Genomic DNA, 14,659 nt, shown 5'->3' with positions numbered 1-14,659 from the left:
ATTGCCTCGGCTAAAACTCTTGAACGCCTGTCAGGCCCCCGGCCCCTGATAGTACAGGCGGACATCCATCACCCCTCACCAATCCCTCCACCGGAGTTACAATCTATTCCTTTGTCGATATCTCCTAAGCCCACCCAGACTTTAATGTTAAAAACCCAGAGTTCAAATTTATGTATCTCCAAACAATTTGACATGTTAAAGCAGCCAGCTAGTGTTAATAAAAGGGATGCTGCACATATAAGAAAACGTCTTGCCAGATCAGCTGATGCTCGGAAAAAGGCCAAAATTGCGAGGGCACATTTTTTTAATCATCATCGTCTCCTGGCTTTAAATAGAGCAGGCACTAGTGTCCCGCTGGCCTATACTTGCCCTACTGGTGTGGACACTGGTATCAGTCTAGATAGTATAGACCTAGATACAAAAACGGGGGAATCACTCCCGAATCTTGTTGAGGGAGTCCCTGAGGTACTGCTAGGTGAGTCTGGCAAGTTACAGGGGGGTGATGAAGATTTTCTCAAAATTGTATGGGACACATTGAAGAGGCTTCTATCCCCCCTGGAACTCCGACTCTCACGAATTGAAAATAATCTATTAGAAATGGACAAGACAATTGTCACTCTAGCTAGTCTTGGCCTAAAGCAGATGGAGGCAAATACCCTACTGGGTGTCGAGAGCATCCCACAGGCCCCAGCTGCACTTATATCGGTCCCACCCCTGCCTAATCCCAAACCCATACCAAAACCTCGCACTAAGGATTGTAACCCTTTAGCCATTAACCCCCATCCTATTGCCCCAATCCCCTGCCCTTTACAAAATAAAGCACCTACAAAAAATGGGCTTTCAGGCTAGTGTCCAACAAACAAATAAGAGTGTGAATCCACGCACTTACTCCAAGGGATTTAGAAATGGAAATAGACATAATTTTCGTGGAGGCTACATAGACTTACCACCAGAAGCCAGGTCTTATGTTGTAGTGCTGGCAGGTGTGCCTGTTCTGGAGCGATGGTCTCAAGAGGATCATTGTTCACTAAAGAACAAGGCCATTCATTGGCTCAATGTAAATAGACAACTACCGAACAATCTTAGAAGTAACATCCTTATGGTTCGCAGGGTTCCTTGGGTAGGCCCTTCATCCAAGTCTATCCCGGGTGATTGCATTGTTATTTCCTTTGCAGATCCAAAGACAGCTCACCATCTATGTTCATGGGATGTATGTGGTGATAACTCTGGTATTACTGTTAAGCCACTTACCTTCTTTTACCCCCCACGACCACACACAAACCTAGGAGGGAATTGGTCTACAGTCCATAATACTACGTGGGGTGGACGAAGGGAAGGTTGGCAGGGTCAAAATGGCTGGTGGGAAGGGGTCCCCACTTTGAATAGGTTTGGTTGTCTCGACGAGGTCGATTGACTTCGGAGGGCTGATGTACTAGCTCACAATCCTGAATTCATCCCCATCCCTGTGCTTCCTGTCCCTACCCCTCTAGAAGTTTGTGCAGAAAATGTTGTTTCCATTGAAGTAGAAGGTCCTGTTCCAAGACCTGCAATCAGGCTTTCCATCTCTAATCCACTTGAAACACGTGTTGTTATTGATACACCCTTGGAAGGCCCACAACCTGTTTCAAAATCTGTAATTGGCTTTATTGAGACCAGAGCTGTAGAGGCAGGTTCATCAGAGGTAATACCTCTCAGAGCTCTAGTGAGTCCGCCAAAGGTGGCTTCCCGTAACACAGTTGGGCCAAGGGGAGGTATAGTACTGTCCCCTGCTGCGCCAGTACGAATGATGCCTCCGGTAGTTCCCTCATTGGATACATTTAACATACTGTCCTGGAATGTTGCAGGGGTCAGGGGAAGCATGAAATCAGAAGATTGGTTGGAGTTTGTGGACAGTTTTGATATCATCCTGCTACAGGAAACGTGGGCACCCGACCCAGTCCATAGAGTAGGTTTTGTAAACTTTTTCAAACCAGCTATAAAGGGTGCCAAAGGGCGTGCCTCCGGGGGTCTGCTGACTTGGGTGAAACAGTCATCAGGATATCACCCATCTGAGATACTTGTAGACAACCCGGACCTCCTGGCAATTAAACTGAGCAAAGAGGGCCATCGGGACATGATTATTATTAATGTGTATGCACAAGGGCTCCCAGGGGGCCGGTGCCCTGCTGTGTTGGATGTATTGGACCACCTTCTCGCAGGACAGGCCAGAGAAGACTTTATCCTCCTGGCAGGCGATTTTAACTGCACCTTTGAGCCGCTATATGTAGCCGGAGACAGCTGGGGCTCTGCAGAAGATGGAGCCTGGAATATCCCAGATTTACTGTTAAATAAAACTGTTAAAGCTACTGAAGCCGCGTTGAACTTGATGGCTCTGTGTCTTACCCGGGGGCTCAGGGCAATAAATGGTCGGTCAAGATCGGATTTGGGTGCTAACTACACCTTTGATAACGGTATGAGGAAAAGCAGGATTGATTATTTATTGTTGAAGTTGGAATACTGGCCGCAGCTGGTAGATATGGAAGTTGTACCTCGCCCAGAAAGCGACCATAATCCCCTCGCACTTAAATTAAGGTTGCCAGGTATGAAGAGACTAAAAGAATCCGATATCACCCGGACAGGGGACGTTCTTTTTTTTTTTTTTACTGTTTTATAGCGCGCACAATTACTGCCGGAGTATCCTGGCGCGAAAGAAAGGAAAAAGGGAAGTGTAACAGCAGAGCCCTGAAGTAACATAACAATTTAAACAGCTAATCTAAACAAATGGGTTTTTAATGCTTTCTTAAAAGCCGTGAAGTCCACAGTACTGCGCAAAGAGACTGGGAGCGCATTCCATGCTCGCGCAGCTCTCACTGTCACAGAGTGTCCTCCCAGCCGGATGCGCCGAAAACGCGGTACCTGCATGAGGTGTTGAGATGCTGAACGCAGATCTCGATTGGGAGAGTACCGCAAGAATCGTTTCATCAGATAGGCGGGACCGCGCCCATTGATGGCTTTGTGGGCCAAAGTCAAGATTTTGAAAGTAATTCAATGCTGCACCGGCAGCCAGTGCAAGCTCTCCAGGTAACTCCTAACGCTGATCCGCTTGGAGATGTTCCCCAATAATCTAGCGGTAGCGTTCTGAATAACCTGGAGCCGCCCTATCAAGTAAGCAGGAGAGCCACTAAACAGAGCGTTAGCGTAGTCCAGGCGCGAGAGAATTAAAGCTCTCGCGACTGACTCGCGGGCAGAGGCCGGCAGAAGCGGAAAAAACTTTCTGAGAGACTTCAGGGTCCCAAAGCAGCCTCCAGTGAGCCTCTTAATGTGCCCCTCAAAACGGAGGTCCTCCCCAAACCAGACCCCGAGGTTCTTGGCCAAGGTGTTTGAGGCACCTGGAATGGGGAAGCCATCTGGCCACAATAGTGACCTGAAGTCAGGAGGAAACTGGCCATAAAGCAGGATTTCAGTCTTGTCCTCATTACACTTCAATTGTGATGACGCTAGCCAATTGAAGACTGAGGACAGACAGTTCTGGATCTGCTTTGTATCCAGTGCCTCGCCTGGCCAAGTGAACAACAACTGCGTGTCGTCCGCGTATGCTATAATTTTGGCTCCCCAATGTTCGGCTAGTTCAATCAGGGGGGTCAGATATATATTAAAGAGCAGTGGGCTCAATGTCGAGCCCTGCGGGACCCCTGTCCGGAGTGGTCTAGCCGAAGATGAAAACGGAAGGAGCCAAACCTGTTGAGATCTAGCCAACAGAAATGAGCTCAGCCAGTCCAAAGCAAGATCACAAATACCAATGTCGGCGAGCCTGGACAGGAGACGTTGGTGGGGAACCGTGTCAAACGCGGCAGAGAGGTCCAATAAAATTAGAGCCGCTCTGCCGCCCCCTTCCAAACATTCCCTGACCGCCTCAGAGACTTCCACCAGGGCCGACTCCGTACTGTGGGCAGTGCGGAACCCGGATTGAGCCTCGTGAAGAGCTCCAGATCCTTCCACAAACTCATTAAGCTGCTGGAAGGCCAGCCTCTCACCGATTTTAGCCAAGGCAGGAAGCAGCGATATAGGCCGATAATTGGTCAGTACCGCCGGATCAGCGCCGGCCTTTTTCAGCAGAGGTAGGAGCTTAGCTTGTTTCCACTCTGAAGGCAAACTGGCAGCTTTGAAGGAGAGGCCGACTAAGTGCGTCACCTCCTCAACCACCACATCAGCAACAGCGGCCAACACTCTTGCTGGACAGGGGTCAGGGGTTCTTCTGACCAATGATCGTAGAAGGTTAAAATGGTCTAGGCTAGCGGGGGATGAGACCTTCCAGGAGAGCGTTGAGATTGTGGTTTCTAACACGTCTAGCGAAATTATGCGCGAGGAATTGCAGGGGGGCGGATCTGTAAATACTGTTATTGACCTTCATGAGCGCTGTTTTAATGAGCTCAAATTTCTTCTCTCTCTACCAGGTCAGAAGGGTATTGTTAAACAGAATGCATTCCGCCAGAAATGGTATAACAAAAAGTGCAGGGAGGCCCACAGACATCTTGTTAAAGAGGTTAAGTCCCGGAATATGTGTGCGGTTAAGGCAGCTAGGGAGCAATATAGGAAAGCTCAGTGGGAAGCCAAACGGGAGTGGGAGGATATGTATTGGTCCGATCTTCTGGACGCCTCCACCTCAAATAACCAGCTTAAGTTCTGGAATCTAGTGAAATGGGGAAGGGATCCTGACTCACGCACCCCTACAAACCACGTATCCCCTGAAGTTTGGGTGACCCATTATTCGGCCCAATTCTGTGCTGAAACATCTGAACCTCCCTTTAAATTGGATGAGGTACCTCTGCCACCCATTCGAGGGGAGCAACTCATATTCACAGAAACCGAGGTAGAGCTAGCATTTGGCCTGTCTCAGCGGGGAAAAGCACCAGGTATGGACTTAATCCCTGTTGACCTGTTTAAAGCCAACCCCGCTCTTTGGGTGCCCTATATAACAAAGATCGCTAATGCAATAGCTAATGGGGCAAGGATTCCTAGGTCGTGGAAGGGCGCGGAGATACTCCCTATCCACAAAAAAGGCGATAGGTCTAATCCTGGCAACTATCGCCCGATTAGCCTTATCGACTCCCTCCAAAAAATTATTGCACGCATGGTTTTGAGCAGAGTTCAAGGCTGGATTGAACTAGAGGATATTCTATCTCCCATGCAAGCAGGCTTCAGATCTGGAACGAGCACCATCGATCAGGTGTTCAGATTCTGTCTGATCTACTGGAAGGTGGTTCTGCTCGGCGGTGGTACCATCTTTGCCGCATTTATTGATCTGAAGTCCGCTTTCGATCTCGTGCCGAGGGTTAAACTGTGGTGCGTCCTGAGGGACTTGGGTCTACCAAGGGAACTTCTTGATCTGATAGTTAAAATGCACGAGGATAATTACGCTAGGGTGAGGTGGGGAGGCCAGGGACAAGTATCAAAATCTTTCCCCGTGACCCGTGGCGTTCGTCAGGGCTGTGTCCTGGCCCCAACACTCTTCCTACTATTCATCGATCAAGTGGTCAAATTTTTTGCAGACACTCCCACTGACGCCCCTTTGTTGGCAGGGTCGAGGTTTCCAATGCTTATCTTTGCCGACGACACTCTGCTCCTCTCAAAAACACGCAGCGGTCTGCAGCGGGCGCTGGACCGCTTTGAGGAGTTCTGTGCCATCAATGACCTTAAGGTAAACGCTGGTAAAACCAAGCTTATGGTTCTTAACAGGAGGCATCTTGTCCGGAGCTCCGTAAGTTTGAGTGGAGTCAACTTGGAACAAGTTGAAACCATGACGTACTTGGGGGTCACCTTGGACCGTCGCCTGGGTTGGAAAGATCAGGTTGGCGCCCAACAGCTCAAACTTGCCCGACTCACTGGTTGCCTTCTGAGTGAGCAAAGGAGATCAATTACTAAACGGGTTTCCCCAGCGCTAAAAATCTATGACACCAAGATCAACACCGCAATTTTATATGGTGCTGATCTCTGGGGTTATACTGATCTCTCCAGCCTATTCAGAACCCAGTGTAAGTTCCTAAGGGGCTTGATTGGGTTACCCCAATCATCACCTTCTATACCCCTATGTTTGGACATGGGTTGCAACCCTATCAATGAGATGGCTAGATTTAGACTGGTGGCCTTCTGGAGGCGCTTATGGACATCCCCTGACCTTACCCTTTTTGCTAGGGAATTGGCCGAAGTTAGGTCAATTGGGGGATCTGGGAGAATCCCCTGGTTAAAAAGCGTAAAAACCATCCTGATTGAAATGGGACTAGAACATCTGTGGACTTCCCCAAGCACCAACGCTTTTCCATCCAAACAGGATTTCAAGGCATTGTACTGGGCCTCGGTCCGTTTATTGTTAATAACGGCCTTCAGCTCTGTTGGTCTCACGGGAAGGTTCCTGACTACTAAGTTGGATCCCTCCCGTGAGACCTACTGGGACATCATTACCAAACCGCTGGACAAGAAACTTTACCATCAGTTTCGGGTAGGATCATTGCCTTTGAATTCCTTTACAAAAAAATGGGCTAATGGAGTAACTGAATTCTGTTGTTGTTGCACAAGCTATAAAGAAACTGAGGGTCATTTCCTGTTCGCCTGCCCGGTCTACTCTGAGCCCCGTACAAAATGGCTAAAACCCTTGTTCCAGCACCTCCCTTTCAGAAGGTCCTCGGAGGCTATTCAGGTTTTAAAAACCAATACCTCAGAGATGATTGTGGTGAGTATAGCCAAATTCCTAGGGTGGGCCTGGGCCATTAGGGCAAGAAGCAGACAATTTATTAGGGCCTCTTAATTCTCTCATAAAGGCTTACCCATACCACCCCTAACTAAATTCTGAAAAATTGTATATAGTATGAGGTATGTTTCCTGTATCTTATGTCTGTCTTACAAATCTTAATATGCTATGGTCAGGTTTGTCTTGTATTTCTGTATGTTTAATAACTTTTTAAGATAATGGTGTTGCTGTTTTTAAAGGAACAATGTAATTATAATGAAATGTGTTTAAATATTGTCTTTTATGATTTTGATATCGAAATAAAGACTTTAAACCTGACCTGACCTGAATGCCATTCAGAGCCTTTCCGAGCGACATCGTAATTGAGCCCTTAGTTGTGTGTTCCGAATAAATAACATCCTACAGCATTTTCCTGTACCCCAGCAAGACTGTCACATAATTCACTTTACTTTTCTTTCTCTGACTTCAAAGTGAGAGGATTTTTTAAACAGTAATTTGTCAGAAGAAATATCCAGAGATTTGACCTCTATCTTTGAAGCGCAGCAAATGTGGCAAGATAAATACAGAATTGTGTTAAAATGCTTATAAGGTAGTCAAATGGGTCTTGTTAGATCCAAATTACTCTACACATAGATAACTCTGATTTAAATAATGAATCTTTGAATTTGCGACCACAATTATTTTGAACCACACTTATTTTCAATTAGTAAACGTGTCACTTTGTCATCATTGAGGTCATAAAGGCGCAGCATGTCCAAAGTATGTAACATTGGTCCATTAAGAATGGATCAAAAATGCCTATAATTCCTATATTTTAAAGGCAAAACAATGTAAAAGAAAAGGTATGATAACGGCTAAGTGTTCCAGAAAATGCCTTTGGCAAATAATTTCTTGGTTCATATTCTTTTCACTCAGATAGTGTAACAAAGGACATTTAAATGTCAAAGAGCCTGGACTAATGGCACTTACATTATAATTTGTGCAAGGAAATGGCAACATATTATTTGATATTCAAGGATCTGCTCCAGGTTCTGTAATAAAGGAATGTTTGTCTTGACTGTGCCTTTCTTATAGTACTCTATCGGATGATAGTCCTTTTGTGCTAGGATGAAATCAAAGTTGATTGGTCAGTTCTTACAAATTGCAACACCTATTTTTAAGTAGAGTATACATCTTAGACCAATCCATTGTTTATCCATAGTTCAATGACATCTCAGTAGCATTACCTCGCAGTTCACTCAGGGTGCTCTATGAAGGTATTGAGAAACAAACATCTTAGAAGTAGCCGAGGTCCGACTGGCTGGCAGGATGGATCACCTGTCCAGTCTTCTTCACCCACTACATGTTAACACTCAGTTCACTTTTCAAGAGTGTTTGAATTTCAGATGGTTGGAATCAGTCCTCAATTTGGGGTTCAGAAGATTCCAAAGCATAGGACCATGCACTCAAGTCGATCTGCCCACAGCTTTTAGTAATTTGAAACCTTGTTGTTTAATCAGTCAGTCAGTCAGTCAAGAAAACTTTATTTCGCATCAATTAAAGTGCATAAAACTACAGTAAAATAAGACTTTTGAAAGCAATTCAGCATTTAAAAACCATTCATAAAATTCTAAAACAAATCCAGTAAACTCTAAAAGTGCACAAATTGTTTAATCAAAATGGCAGTAGTTAGGAGGGTTTCTGCCGAGCTGTTGCATGGCTTAAGTCTCTATAGGTATCTCAGGCCTATGGGTCAGAAAAAATTGCATACAGTTCACTGTTGATTAATTTCACAGTTGGAGTAATGTGCATTGTTTATCTTGAAAAACTGGAAGCATTTTAAAATTATCAAATTTAAAGAGTGACAAAAATAAATGATTAATAAATAATTTGAATTTCTTTCAGAACCCTCATTTGATGTAGTTAGACCTTCAAATTGGATATTAGAAAGCACAGAGGCATGGTGACAGCACTGAGGTTCTAAGTCACTGCCTCAAATTCATATTAAATATTTGTCAACGGACATTCATGATAGAGGGTGGTAAAGAACAACACAATCATGCTGAGAGTGAGAAAGCTAGTTGGAATTCAGCTGGAAAGGGACGCAGATGGCCAACTCCTTCTTTTTAACTATGTGCAGAAAGACTTTCCAGTGGGCATGTTCATACATTAGCTCTTACAACCATGGTTGTATGACCATAGATGGTGAGGGCCTGTGGTGTGAAGGAACCCTGTGAGCCATAGGTATGTAGGTTGGTCCATCAGACCAAGCAATGTATGTGTTGATGCTGTATTCCAGTTATGAAAACTTCAGAAAGTATTGATAGCATATGAGGTTCTTGATGATGTGTTGTAGTGAGGACATGTTGCGGAAAATCATAAGGCTACTAGTGATGAATTTGTTTGTGGTTTAATAGTGGGGTATGCCCTTGGCTACTCATGACTGTTGAGTAGGCCACATGGTTCATGGTGTATTATGAAGCATTTTTGGAGCAAAATTGGAAGGTGCCTGATGTACCTGGTACCGGGGGAAAAGGGGTTCATGAGGCTCCATTTTCCATCTGCTTGATATAGTTGGGCGCATTAGCAGTTTGGTTTCTCATGCTGGGAAAAGCAAGTGTCATGTATGTCACTTTTGGTATTGATAGCTATTAGAGCTGCCTGAGGGTTGTGGCTCTAGAAGGTGGAAGGCAATGTGAAAAATGGGGTTTGTGGCTCCCACAAATGGCAGGGTTGTAGCTACATTTGGACCTGCTGCTCCTTTTGGAGGTAGGAAACATAACAACATGTGCTGTGTGGCGTCCAGTAGCAGTGGAGTTATATTGGACTTTAGGGGTTTGGTTTTATTGGCATGAGTACCGAAGGAGATTACGGCTGTTACTAAGATGCACACTCTTCGCTAGAGACCGCTTAACACTTGAGATATCCTCACGATTACGCACACCCACACCACACAGGGAGGGAGGGGAGGACGTATCACTGTTGGGGTAAGTTGAGGTGTTGTTGAAGGGGAATGCACTGATTGAGTGTGTTAGATATTGCAGTTTGTTGTATGCTGATGTACCTTCAATGACATGGGTTTGTGGGGGTTGTGGGGAGAAAAAGAAAAGACTGTAGCATATCATTATTGCATATCATTGTACTGGGTTGATTTGATTTTCTGCAGTCGCTAATAAACAGTTAAAAAAAATGAATACCGTAGGAGGACTGTATCTCTATGGTGAAGTATTTATTGAAGATGCATGGAGCAAATTGCTGTCCATGAGAAACACGCCCGGGTGAGCACAACCACAATCAGAACAGTACCATCCAAGGGAGGGAGGCGAATGCTCAGGTAAGATATTTGTGTGTTCCAATACAATGAAGGAGGGGCACAGGGCAGTGATGTTGAAGCATTGGATAGATTTAAAGAAATGGCCTGGGTTGTCTGTGGTTTGACAGATGTTGAGAGAGCTCCCACACTGCCCATGTTAAGGAAGCTGGTGAAGTCTTAGGTGTCAGGTGTTGACAGTGGGTGAAGGGAATGCCAGAAATCCCAGGAAGAGGTACACGTGAGTCTTCTACAAGGCACTGCATGGCATTCTAGGCTTTAGGTGAGCAGGTCTGCATTGCCTTACACACTTGGACTGGGCAGAATCTGCTTTGCCAGTCAGCTAGTGGAAATGTTTAGAGATTGTGTAAATTGTGTAAATGTATCTGCTCACTAAAAGCACTAAAAGCATTTTACAACTCAGTCTCACACAAATTGTCTATGCTTTTCATAGAGAAATAGGACCATAGGCTTGTGCCCAGCCACAAATACTGAATAGATAGTTTGCACATGCCCTTCCAAAAGTGTTTCGTTCAAGGGAGATGAAGGCCTTCAGTAGGGAAAACATTAAAAACAGAAAATGAACAATTGTGTCCTTGGCTACCTCTCTGGATGTGTCCCTCTTTAAGAGCCCCGTTTTTGGTGTGGGAACCCTAAATGTATAATGGCAAAAAATGTCCCTGATCCAATAGTATTCAATTACTTTTTCAAATTAATTCACGGATGGAATAGATTTCTATAACTGAATCAATTTTAATGCTTAAGATATAGATCGATAGATACCTAGATAGATAGATAGATAGATAGATAGATAGATAGATAGATAGATAGATAGATAGATAGATAGATAGATAGATAGATAGAAGTAATAAAATAGATTTACTGTGCCATGAACATTTCTTTCTGTATTCATGCATATGCTTAAACTGATTACTTAGCCAAGTATCTAGGACCTTTGCTGTAATTTCTAAATTTTAAACCGTTTGAGGCCTCTGTTTCCTTAAACTAAACCAGAATTTTGTGTGCAGCTTGCTCTCATTTGCAGTGCATTCTCGTAAAATCCTTTTGAATTTGACCCTACATTTGTTATTTTTATTCTGCTTCCCAATGTGGTTAACATGTACCACGCTAGCTGTCAATTCAAGATATATTTGGATATATTTTATGGAATTTCAACTCTGAAAGGGAAACTGCAAAGGAAGAAGTTTCGGTCTTAAATTTAATTTAAGTTTAACTGATATAAAATCCTAACTTTACTACTCCTAAAGTCCCTTTGTGAATACCGAAAGTCATAAAGTTAGGATTTTTTCTCAGTTAAGCTTATGTTACGGTCTTAAATTTAACTTAAGACAACAAAGTTTAACTGAGACAAAATCCTAACTTTACTACTCCTAAATGCCCTTTGTGAATACCGAATGTCGTAAACTTAGGATTTTGTCTCAGATTACTTTTGTGAATCAGGCCCAAGGATTTAAAAAAATCTCACTGTTCAAAATCCCACCTGCCGTGAAAGTAGATTACACCCACTTTTTGTTGACTGGCTCTGCTTGACATCCAAAGTGAGTTTGGTAGCCTGGTGTAGTCTGGAGAGAAATGTTAATACAACATAGCTCTCCCTTGTAATACTACAATGTTGCAGCTCAGCACACTAATCATTCATACATTACATGGATGATATACTGTACAGCTACAATGATGAAAAAACACAATTAAACATTATTCCGACCTTGAGGGCAGTCTGAAGGGCTTATCTGTGTGTCATAGCTTTAGACGGCTCTGCACCGTTGTAAGGGTCACTTTAGAGACTATCTCTACACCCTGGCAATATTCAGGTGTGTATGATACCCCTTTTTAAGTTTGATGATAAGATTAGATTAAAGGCCAGATGTATCACCAAGAAAATTGCGGAACGGAAATTGCGACTCTTTTGAGAGTTGCAATTTGCGAGGCGCAATTCGCGATGTACAACAGTGTATTTCACACTGTTTGTGATTCCCAATGGGGTCGCAAATTGCGAGGCTCATTATTATTAATGAGTCTCTCGCAATTTGCGAGTCCATTGGGAATGACAGCCCTCCCAGGGATGGTGGCCTGCTGGACTCAGCATGTCGTTGTAATGACTTGCGATGTAAAGGTATTGCGTACTAGCAATGCGGTTGTTGTAACAACTGTGATGTAATAGCACTGCATTGTAGAAACAGCATTGTAAATGCTGTTTCCCTAGTGTGGTTCATATTGATGTTTTGGAGGTTTTTCTTTTTTTCACAAGTTGTTTTCCCTTCACACAGTTTGGCATCTTCTTACAGTCCCAGATTGGCCCATTACTTCTAGAAACATCCTTACTTATGCATGAGCGTCCATCAGCATGAAGTTTGTATCCCAGGTCACATTCACAGGTGAATGATCCTTCTATATTGATGCAGGTTTGCTGACAGCCTCCATTCACCACATCGCATTCATTGACATCTAAAAACGATAGACAGTTAGCAGAAATTACAACGCCATAAATGTGACGCCTACAAAAGAGACAACATTACTTGACAGCTACTGTTGAATACGTGGATCAGTCAATTCAATTTTCATCATTCATCCTGTTCTACTGAAATTGCTATGTACATACTTCTTTATGAACAGAGGTGTCAGCATGTTTGTGAGAAACTGGCCTGCTTGGCTATCACAGCCCAGCCCACTGTGATAGACAGATATACCGATGGGTTTCTTGGATCACCATTTCTAGCTGGGCCTAAGCTGCAAGACAAACCCCAGATAACATTTTTGAGTTATTATGTGCAAGAGCACACGGAAAACTGATGCAAGACGCCAAAAACAACGAGACATGGTGGGACCTCTTTTTTAGTGTGCGTGCTAAAATCTAGTACGGCTTCGCCTTTCAACTCAGAAGCACAGAAATGGAATCAGCCTTCTGCAAATCTCTAAGAACCTGTTTAGGTTATATCTTATTTCACACATTCCTCTTTTTGTTCTCCTTGTTTGTAGCGCCGGGGCACTCATTTCTGAGTGACTGGTCACGCTATATCAATACCTTTCATGCATTCATAAATGTGAGAAAAATGTGTCAGAAGAATGACTGGAGAGTGCTAAATGGGATGTGGAAAAAATAATGCTGTCTAATCTCACCCAAAAAGTTTGGTCGCTGTCTTGCTGTGCTGCAGTGAAGAGGCAAAGGATCATGGTCTGGAATGGAGTGTGTTTTATAGTGTGATTTGCAGGTGTATACACTTGGACATCAGCGGTGTTGTTTTTGTCTCCACCCGAAGGCCACTGTTCTGGTGCTTTGCTGAGAGCGTACCGTGACAGCCTACCGCCATTGGGGAACTGTCGCAAGATGACTGCAAGTACAACTGTGTTTTCATAACAGGCTTGATGGCAAGCCATGGGCCTGACGGCGACTGAGTACGCATCACCAATATTGCAGTCAGCCGCGCCGCAGGCAGGAACCACTTCATCAGTGCTGTCAGCAGTTCAGGCCGCATATATCGTAATACAGCGTGTGGGATTCCACCGACCTAGTGGTCTTCTTGGGACTGCTGCCACGGTGGAACGGTGGTGAGACCACCAAAATCGCATTCAGGCCCAGAATCTTTTTGCACTGTTCACAAGCAAGAGATGAGGCAAATGAATAGAAGACATATCTGTTTGAATTTACAGCATTTTCCAGTTACCAATTCCAACATATTATTTAATGGCAATACGGAAATTCACAAAGAGTAGATTCACCAATGAGCAAGTAGGTGAATGGCTGTAAGTTGTTTGGAGTTACTTATTTTTGTCAGTCACAAAAGTGACAGGCTTACTCTTGTGATAACTAAGACTTTAGTGGATTTTCCCAGTGTACACCTGCAAGTCCTAATGCTACAGCTGTTGTTTATCAATTAAAAATGTTTAATAAGTTGAAAAGTATTTCTTTCTTTGGAGTCCAATACCGTATGAACCTATGAAAATATTTAACCTGTAAAATGTATTCTGCTGCATTCTGCCTTAAGAATTCCTCCTTGAAATTGTGTGTGACAATGTGGTACCCAGTAGCATCCACTTTCTGTATGTACAGCAATTCCTTCTTTGTTGCTTCTTGAGTTGATCAGTGGATCCTCACAAGAGAGCTAAAGTTGAGACACATAATGACTTCGTTAATTTCTTATTATTAGTGGACATTGAGGAGCAAAAATGGCTAGGGCAAGGTTACTTTAATTGCCACTTTACTTAGTGGTAAATAGGGGTAAAAAGTGCTATCCTAATATTGAGTCATTCAAAGAGCTTTCACAACCTCTAAGCTGATCGTAAGTAAATTCCTGTGTCCCTGTGTTGAAATAGTTGTTAAAATGCACTACCACCTACTCTCAAAGATGGATGTATGACTTTACAACGCATACTTTTACAACGCCTACCTTTACAACGCGGTTTTTACCACGCATACCATTACAACGCATAGCGCTTTGGGGTGCTGGATAGTGAAAAGTTTAATTTACTATTCCAACTCCAGTCCCCGTGGATAGTAGGGAAGGTTATTGGATAGTAAATTAACCTATTCCCTATCCTAGAGCGCCCCCCCAGAGCAATGCGTTGTAATAGTTTGCGTTGTAAAAGTTGCGTTGTAATGGTAGGTCGTTGTAAAAGTTTCGTTGTAA

General features: G+C 43.8%; 1 protein-coding gene across 1 annotated transcript in view; it reads right to left on the bottom strand.

The window, feature by feature from the left end:
* Window positions 1-14,659, bottom strand: part of LOC144790753 (uncharacterized) — a 752,701-nt gene that overhangs the window by 291,553 nt on the left and 446,489 nt on the right. The window contains exon 7 of the mRNA XM_078665457.1: window positions 12,357-12,479. Coding sequence (XP_078521583.1) covers window positions 12,357-12,479 — 123 coding nt within the window. The remainder of the gene's footprint in view (window positions 1-12,356; window positions 12,480-14,659) is intronic.

Source organism: Lissotriton helveticus, chromosome 11 (genome assembly GCF_964261635.1).
Source record: "Lissotriton helveticus chromosome 11, aLisHel1.1, whole genome shotgun sequence".
NCBI lineage: Eukaryota > Metazoa > Chordata > Amphibia > Caudata > Salamandridae > Lissotriton > Lissotriton helveticus.
Note: the sequence above shows the minus strand (reverse complement) of the source record. Positions and strands in the feature narration are given on the sequence as shown.